Source organism: Quercus suber, unplaced genomic scaffold, assembly GCF_002906115.3.
Source record: "Quercus suber isolate HL8 unplaced genomic scaffold, Cork oak 2.0 scaffold_758, whole genome shotgun sequence".
Lineage (NCBI taxonomy): Eukaryota > Viridiplantae > Streptophyta > Magnoliopsida > Fagales > Fagaceae > Quercus > Quercus suber.
In genome coordinates, this window is record NW_027070194.1 from 299,451 (window position 1) to 309,053 (window position 9,603).

The window sequence follows — 9,603 nt, forward strand, 5'->3', positions numbered from 1 at the left end:
TTCCCACTTTGAAAGAATGGACATAAGTGGCTTAATCTCAAATCCTTTAGCATGCTAGAGAGTAGGCTATTGAGAGGGAGAAAAGGAAGTAGCCTATTGGTACATGCCCTATCACACTTTTATTTTCTCACGTCACTTCCTACTCTCTTATTTTCTTTCTTTTTGTCTATCCTCTCTGTTTTCTCTGCTTTCTATTTCTCTCTTCTTTCTATGTTTCCTATTGTTCTTCCTTGTTCTCCCGTTGTTGTTTACTGTGCACAGCTAAGGCCTTCTTATAGTTCCTGTCGTGATAAGATTTATCGTTTTACCCCTTAACTATTTTTGGCCTGTTGTGGGTGTCCTTCTCGGCCACCCACTAGTCTGCTGGCTACCCAACCACCACCACTACCCTATGTTGGCTACGCTGTGTTCCATTCCCAGATAAAGGGAGTTTTGTTTTATTTTATTGTATTGCTTTCCGTGGCATTCCCATTTGGATAAGGGTTAGGTATTCTCTCTTACTAACTCCTATGGTATGCACCTAATGATTTCAACTCATCTTTCCCTCTTTTGGGTGGTATGTCATCCCAGTCGGACATTTCTCCCAAAAGAGCCTAAACGGGAATCCAAAAATAGACTTCTCCCTTCTCCCCACTGTCAAACCATACCCTTTCTTACCTCTGAACTATAGCCCACCGCCCCTGTATTAGCTGGGTACAAGTGGGTAGTACCTGAGCCATGTGCATGCTCCACTCCCATACGAGTTCATGGCTTGTCTGACGTTCATGCATTTGTAATTGCTTGTAGGTTTGTCTGGTCTTGTTGCATGTTCTGCTGCTCATTTTAACTTTTTGTGGCGTGAATGAGTCATTGGGTCTTCATTCTTTGCATCTCGTTTCTTATTTGAGCTGGGTATTGCTTGGGTATGGGTCTTCTCTTTTGTAATTTAGCCCCTGTCTCATTTTACTTCTTGTTCGTGGGTCAACTGGTATTCCTACCACGCCACTACATTACTTTTACCATGATATCACTTAACTTGTGTCTGCTGGGCCTCCTTTGGGCTTGCCATGTATTATTCCTTCTCTTAGTTTACATTGCCTAGCATCTTTGCTGGGTTATTTCTCATACCATCTTGGGCTTCCTCGGCTCATTTTATCCCTTTGGGCATCCTCAGCCTGTTGCATTCCTTGGGGCTTCCTTGGCCCATCTCTTTCTTTCATTCTCATGGCCTTTTGCTAAATCTTTCGGGCTTCTCCGGCCTAATTACCATATCCTTTGCTTTCGGATTTATTGGTATTTGAACCAATCCCATTTACTAATCCCTCTCTTTGGGCTCCTCCGGCCCCTTTTTGCTTACTTTCTACTTCTTATGACTCTCATGGGCTTGCTACTTCCTTCTTTGGGGTTCCCATGGGCCCATTTGCTATCCTTGGGGTCTTTTTACTATTTTACAGGCCTATATACCATCATTCCTGTCATTCGGGCTTATGGTTTTTTCTTACTTTGCTAATTCTCCTTTCTTCACCCCTTTAATATTGTTAGGCTTTTTCTTGTCATTGGGCCTTTTTGCCAAAATAGGCATCAACAAGACCAAAGCTATGTAATTTCTACCAATTTTACACATTTCAATAAATGAGAATTTGATGCAATTCAGCCATATACTTTTGTATTTTTATAGTTCTTTTTTCTTATTTTTTTTGTAAATAAAAAATAATTGGCGACTCCACACAAATTAAAACCAAAAGAGGTACCCAGTACACTCTTTTGATTTGTGTTATCTACTTGGAAGAAAGGTAGAAGTAGATAACTTAAGGAACTGGTGAGCTCTCAAAAGAGGTACCAAGTAGATGATGTAAGTTCCCACAAATCAAATCCATTCACAGCTGTATCAATCATTGAAAGACAAGATAGAAGTAGATAACTTAACGAGCATGCGTAGCAATCAATGCGGTTTGTGTCACTTCAACTATTTTTTTTAATTGCTCACTTCAGTTTATAAGATTTTTATGGGAAAATTAGTAATATCTAATTCAAACAAAAAGATATAGTCCTACCAGGATATGAGACTCAATTTACACTTATACAAATGAACAATGAGGATCTCTTAGAGTTGGATCCACTTAGAGCAAGGTATGAGCTTATATTACAGTAAATACAACAAATTACACAATAGGGCAGGTCACTGCAGGTGATGCCAGAAGTCAGCTTAAAGGAAAATACCAAGCAAGGCAAAAGGTTGTATTTCACACTCCAGCTTCATTAACCTTAACCCTTGCTGGATGCTTAGTGCTCATAACTGACAATTGAGGCAAAAAGTTTTCCTTCATTCCAACTTCTTCATCTTCTCCTCTTGTTGATGCTTCTTTGGTTCAGCACCAAAGTATTTTATACCCAACAGATCACCAACCTGACTTATTACCTGGAAAAGAAAACAAATTTCAAAATCAAGAATGTACTAATAGTCTAATATAACATATATAATTGTTCCTGCACAACCTTTACTTCCTTGGATAAATACAAGAAGAGTGTACTAAAAGCCTAAGCCTATACTGGAAAAGAATGCATTTGCAACTATGAACACGTAGGAAATAAGAATTAAAGAGGATAAGCACTGAAATGACCAAAATTACAGCCAGAAATGAGGAAAAGGTTATATTAGAATTTACCTCCAAGGCTTTGAGCAGCTCTTCCTTGGTATGAGAAGCAGATAAGCATATACGAGCTCTTGCCAACAGCAGCGGGGTTGCTGGAAATGAAACTACCACGACAGCCACCTGCGACAGCATCATTTAAATTAACATATACAGTTAAAAAATAATAATAATAAATAAATATATATATATATATATATAATATCAGGGAAAAATTCTCAAAAAAAAAAATATATATATATATATATATCAGGGAACATATCCGGGATGGATGGACTCACATTCCGCTTGAGACACTCTCGTGAAAAAGCAGGGATTTTTGCTGGATTGTAAAGCATAATTGGCATTACTGGCGAATCATTATCACCAAGAACCTCGAAACCCATTTTCTGCAGTTCCGACCTGAAGAAGTTGCTATTCTCCCGTACTCGAGCAAGTTTTTGGGCACCTACAAGGAAACAGAAGCTCATTAAATTGTATTCATATAAAGCAGGAGTAAGCTTTGGATAATAATGAAGTCCAAGCAGTAAAAGTTAAAATGAAGTATACCAAAGGAAAAAAGTTCAAACCTCTACTGGTCCCATCCTCTCCAAGAATAACCTTTATGGCAGATATTATTTGTTCTGCCGCTGGTGGTGACATTGAGGTTGCATACAGATGAGCAGGGCAAGTGTATTTCAAGTATTGAATAAGCTCCTGAAGAAAAAATCAAGTTTCAACTGCATTAAATGCAACTCAGACTTCAAATGTTTTTTACTCAACTATATATTGACAATTCTAAGAGAAAATGACTTTACATAAAGTTGACATTTGAATATCAAAGATTTGAATTTTATTGAAAACATAACAGACTTGTTCTTAGTCCTTGACGCCTGTTCTACATGTAATATCGGAACATGACAATTGTGTATTGTAATGGATACAGTGGCTTTCCTATCACTACTACATTTTTCTCAATACCGGATCCAGTAGAGTACTTAGAGGGCAATCTCACAATTCATGTAAAGTTTATGACTGATAAAAAAAATACATGATCTCAAAGTTTGAAATTCCTTCAATGCGTAATTTGGCTAACCCAAGAAAACCACTAAAAGTCCACAAGGTCCACACAACTCAGCCTCAACTAAATTTTATGACGCTCTCTGAATCTGTAGTCAGTCATAGGTATGTTAACAACATAACAGGGTTCCTATGAATCAGCTTTGAGCTCTAGACTTAGAGTTGGACAATAAACAAGAAATATAAGTAAAATACAATTTATATGAAGGAGGGTACAAATGAATGACAAGTCTCTCAAATTATCACTGACCTTGACTTATATCAATTCAGGAAGTTAAAAATTGAAATAACTGCAAATGATGGTATATATTGTGCTTTCTATTTATTTTGGCCAGATTGTGATCAACGCTGTTCAGCAGATTTAAAGTATACTTAAAATGGTGAAAAGCAACCTTGGATCCTGCAATGTAGCCGCCACATGATCCAAATGACTTGGTAAAAGTTCCCATCATTATATCTACATCGGCAGGATCCACACCTAAGAGCTCACAAACACCTCTTCCTGTTTTTCCTATGGCTCCAATGCTGTGGGCCTCATCCAAATATGTATATGCCTATGAAGCAGCAGAAAGATTATAAGAATGACAAGAAAAGTTAAAAAGCTGAACCTCATTATGGTTACTTAAAAATCATGAAAGTTGAGTTCATCTATTAAAGCTACCATCTTGCACAACCTTATATTTTTTGCAGATTGCAACAATCTCAGGAAGTTTGCAGAAGTCCCCTTCCATGCTATAGATTCCCTCAACAATAACAACTATCTTCTTCCAGGGTCTATGAGTCCTCGGTTGTCCCTCAGAAATTTGCTCTCTCAAAACTTCCTCCAAGTGAGAGGGTGCTGTACACAAGTTGGAGAAGGAGAAACATAAGTAATAAACTCAAAAGCACATTCTTGGAAGTATAATTTGCATCCAAAAGAAGCCTCATACTGACAATCTATACAATATATAATAATGGAGGATTTGCAATCAATTTTTTTATTCTCTTGTTATGCCATGTCAGTAACCTTTCTTGATTCTTCTTCTCCCCATCATAAGTCACCTTACCATTACACTTCCACCAATCCTTCTTCTCCCTTTGTTAACATATTTTTGCTGTGTCTTTGTTTCTATAAATTTTCTATTACTCTCTCTGCACCTTTCTTCCATTGATTTCATGTTCTACCCACAACAACAAAGGTGATTACTATCTTTCTTGCTTCAATTTTCTTCTTTTTGCAGTGAATTTCTGATTCTTTCTTGCAGGTCTACTTTTAGTTGATATGTTTTGGTATTTTGATTCTTCATCACATGTCGTCTCTCTCACTTACAATTTTGGTATAATTTTAGTTTGGCTTAACATTTTTAGTTGTTTTGGAAGTAAAAATTTGAGTTTGTTTCATGACACACTCTACTTGGCTATGTATTTGAATGACAAAGTCCTGTTTAAGTAATTGATTATTACAAATACTCTCTTATTTTCAAAATGCACATTTTAAAATCTCTATTTTTTTATACAGACAAACACTACATATACTTACTGTTATGCTGAAAAACACGAATTGTAGCTCCAGATCCTCTTGCACCATTGACAATGGAGCAATGGTTCAGAGAATCACTGATAATCAAACCTCCCTGCATATTAACATTGTACACAGCTCAAAATCACTTGCAAGAAAAATTAAAAACACTCTTTTACCAGGTGCTTTAATTGTTTAACTGCACATACGTACCTTCCCAATCAAGACTGGAAGGATAGCAGAGTTTGTTACATATCCCATGCCAAAAACTATCGCATCTTGTTTCCCAAGAAAGTTTGCAACATGCTTCTCCAATTCTTTATGCAATACAGTAGTGCCTGTTGGCAAAACCGTAATAGTGAAACTTCTCAAAAGAAGGAAAGACCAAAAAAATAAAAAAATCAAATTAAAATTCTTGCAACACAATAACCCACCTCCATCTACCCGGCTACTACAGGTGCTTGGTGAATACTTGTTCAATGAATCAGTAGCCCGGGGTGTGCAGTATTCATCTGGTGCGGCAAAGCCAAGGTAGCTGTATGACCCCAAATTTAGGCATCTACGTATCCTTGTGGTTCGTCTGCGTCAAGAGAACTAGACAACATCAATACAACAGCTTACAGAAAGACAATGACCAAAAATCTATACAACTATTTTTTTTACAAGGAGTGGGGAGGGGAATTCAAATCCAAGTTAACCTTAACAGGAGAATTGGGTTATGCTACTGAGCTACATTAGACATTCTATGCTACTGATATAATAAGGCTTCGATCATCAATATCAATATATATATAAAAGCAGAGATCTCATGCAGGAAAGCATGTAGTTCTACCATGTGACACACTTTATGAAAAGAATTGAAATATAGACTCTTTATTTCCTTTGATTCAATGTTTTAAGATTACTTTTTGTTACATTTTTTATTCAATGTTTTAAGACTACTATTTATTTCATTTGGTTCAATGTTTTAAGACTTTTCTTCTCTCTCACACACACAAAAAAACTCTTTGCATTTCCATTAACCATTTCCACTTTTACTCCTTTATATACACATACCTATAACCCTTCATGCTATCCCACCTCAAATACACTTAAATAAAAAACAATGTCATTTACTTTCAACCTTTCAATGACACCTATGTAACTCCAACATTGTAGTACCATTTAATTCTAACCTATGTGAGTAGGCTCTAACAACGGAAGGGAGCTTGAGTTTTTTAATTAGTGATGGTAGCTTACAATTTGATGTTATAGTCAAACATTTTGGATTTTGTGAAAGTTGTAATTTGTTTTGAGTTTTTGGGTGTTTGAGATTTTGGTTTGGGAAAGTCATAAATGTATTTTGTTTTAGAACTAAAGAAAAAGAAACATTTTAATTGATTATTTATGAAGTTCACTATTTTTTTTTCCAAAAAAAAAAAAAAAAATTTGTGTTAGAACTCATAATTTGTAGTTTTTTTTACTGCTATTTAATGCAGTATGAGCCATAGTGATAAAAATAAAAATTGATGATGATTTCAAATTATTTTCAGTTTTTTTAAAGGGTACGGAAGCCCAAATAAAAACTATTAAATTTTGATAAATAAATGTGTTTTTAGCCAATTTCTCTTTGTTTAATCATGTTCTCTTTATGTTAATACTTACAAATAATTTCCGTAATTTCATTGAGACAATGAGTTGGGTGTTTACATTGAGATCTCCATATTTGGTTGTGAGAATAGAGTAATTGAAAAAGTATTTAAGGCTGTGTTTGTTTCGTGTAAAACGTTTTCCGGAAAATACATATTTTCCGGAAATGTTATTTTCTGGAAAAGGAAAATATTTTTAAGTGTTTGGTTGAATTATGAAAATTGTTGTGGAAAATATTTTCATGTGTTTGGATGTATTCTAAAAATGCTATTTTTCGGAAAATTTTTCACATTTTCTCAGCATCCAAACAAATTTTATTACAAAAAATTTCAACATCACAGCCAATTCAACAAAAAATTCCGGCAACAAATTTCAGCAACAACAACATAACAACAACAATCAAACTTTAAAAAAAAAAAAACTGAGATGGGTTTGGGTCGTCGGTGTGGTGAGGCGAAGGCGGGTGAGGCGATGGCGTGGGTTCGTGGTGCGAGTCGTTGGGTCTGGGTCAAAGGTCGAAGGCACGACGATTGGCGAGTCATTGGGTCGAGTTCGCGGTGCGAGTTGCTGGGTCGAAGGTCGAAGGCGCGACAATCGGCGAGTCGCTGGGTCTGGTTCGCGGTGCGAGTCGCTGGAAGTGCGATAGACGATCGACGATCACTGGGTCTGGAAGGGCGATCGACGATCGGCGCTCGCTGGGTCTCGCCGATGGGTCTGGGTCTCGCCGATGGGTCTCGGTCTCGCCGAGCTGTCTCTTCTGCCTCTCTCTCTCTCTCTCTCTCTCTCTCTCTCTCCGGAAATCAATTGAAGTGAAAATAGGAACGGAAATGCATTTCCGTTGTCTAAGGGAAAATAGGAAGTGAATTTCCGGAAAATAGAATTTTCCGTAACTGCCAAACACGCGGAAAATGTGGAAAATGATTTCCGGAAATTGATTACCACCGATTCAAACGCAGCCTAAGAGGTTGTGTAAATTTGTACAATTTTAGAATATAAAAGTATTTAATGCTTTAAATTATTATTTATAGATTTCAAAATCATTTAATCAATTTAAAAAATAAAATATACTTTTAACAGTAAATATTATAATATGTTATAGTTTTATATTGTTATATAATTTTTTAAAATAAAATATGAATTAAGAAAATAAATTTTCAAAGTATTCAAAAAAATTGTGGGCAAACATAAAATATTGTACTACAAAATAAGTATGATATGATGGTCTTAATATACATAAAATTGATTTCAACCAAAAGGGGACATCATCTAGTTTAATACAAAATGGGATTCTTACTCTAGGGTCTTGTTACTGTCATTGGAGAAGCGTTCAACCAAATCAAACCAAGCATCAGGAGCACTTGCTATTGGACGCTCAAAACAGTCCTGCCCAGAGAAATACATGCATCACACCACTTTATATATAAAAACAATTATTTAAATAAATAAATAAGTCCCGTTAAAGTACACAAGTCAATATGAAAATTTTACACCAATAACAGTATGTAAAAATCAGACATTTGGTACTAGATTTAAATGACACCTCCTCCCCTACAGTGAAGGTAAGATTGTGTGTTCAAAACCCAATTGGTCGTGGAGATTCAATATGAAAAAGTAGGCAAACGAAGGCATATAGCTAGTTAAGTAAGAAACCGAAATACCCGAATTCGTTGATATAACCTGCGTTGATAAAAATCCTCGTTTCCTAAGCAAATTGGAGCGTAACCCTGATTCACAAAAAGCATTTCATTGACGCAAAGAATGGCCCATTAACACACACACACACACACACACGCACGCACGCACGCACGCACAAATAGAAAAGAAAACAAAACAAAACTAGTAATAGGTAAAATAGTATTAAGCGAAGTCGAGCCTGAAGGTTGTTAGAGCTGAAACAGCCGGTGATTTTTCGGAAGAGGTCTCTAATATGACCGAAAACGAAGAGCAAACCGTAGCTGAAGTATGTGGCCAACGCGGTAACATATGGAATAGTTATCATTTTCGACCAACTTCTGCTAGGTTTAAGGAATCAGGAACTTCGAGCTTGAAGTTGCAGTTGCAGTTGCAGTTGCAGATGAGAGAGATAAGGTAATCCTTCGTTTCCGAGTTGGACGTTGGTGTTTCTCTGTATTTTGGGACCCAATGGCGGGCGCCGCCTTCTGAAATTTACACAACCTTTGACATTTCAAATTAAAGAAAATTGCACTTTGGACCGAGAATGGGAATTGTTGGGACAATAGAGAATTATTAATAGGGCATGTTATGTTCGATAACTAATATGTTTCGGACCCCTCAAAAAATAAAAACTAATATCTTTCGAATATTTGATAATACACTGTTTTAAGAATGTTTTAGTATTATTTAAATAAAAAATACAAGTTTTTATTTTATTTTTACATAAAATTTTATTAAAAATATTTTTTATACTAAGTTTGATTGCCCCATACTTGATTTGTAGAAAATCAAGTTTTACATTGAAACTCGATTTTGATACAATTGAGTTTCAAAACAAGGATATAAGCCTATATAGTTTCAAAATAGAGAAATATTGCTAAATTTTTTTAAAAATAAGGGCAAAATGCTAGAATTCCCCTCCTTTTTACCCCAACCAAACATAGCATTAAAGTAGTGGTTACTTTTATTTCGACCTTTTACGTTTCAAAATTTTCATGTAAGTCATTCATGTTTAATTTTATTTTCATATTAGCTTTATTGCCCAATTCTATTAGTAATTTGGTGACTCTTGACATTATATAGGTGATATGGTTTAATGAATACCGTATCTAA

At 35.7% G+C, this 9,603-nt stretch overlaps 1 protein-coding gene across 1 annotated transcript; it reads right to left on the bottom strand.

Moving 5' to 3' along the window:
• Positions 1-1,980: 1,980 nt before the first annotated feature.
• Positions 1,981-9,038, bottom strand: LOC111991742 (long chain base biosynthesis protein 2d). The gene is made up of 12 exons (XM_024023540.2): positions 8,690-9,038; positions 8,475-8,540; positions 8,111-8,199; positions 5,622-5,767; positions 5,401-5,525; positions 5,209-5,302; positions 4,364-4,527; positions 4,082-4,243; positions 3,200-3,326; positions 2,912-3,078; positions 2,646-2,753; positions 1,981-2,398 (listed from the first exon to the last, which is right to left on the bottom strand). The coding sequence occupies exons 1-12, from the start codon at positions 8,813-8,815 to the stop codon at positions 2,303-2,305; spliced, it is 1,470 nt and encodes a 489-aa protein (XP_023879308.1). The 5' UTR covers positions 8,816-9,038; the 3' UTR covers positions 1,981-2,302.
• Positions 9,039-9,603: the final 565 nt, after the last annotated feature.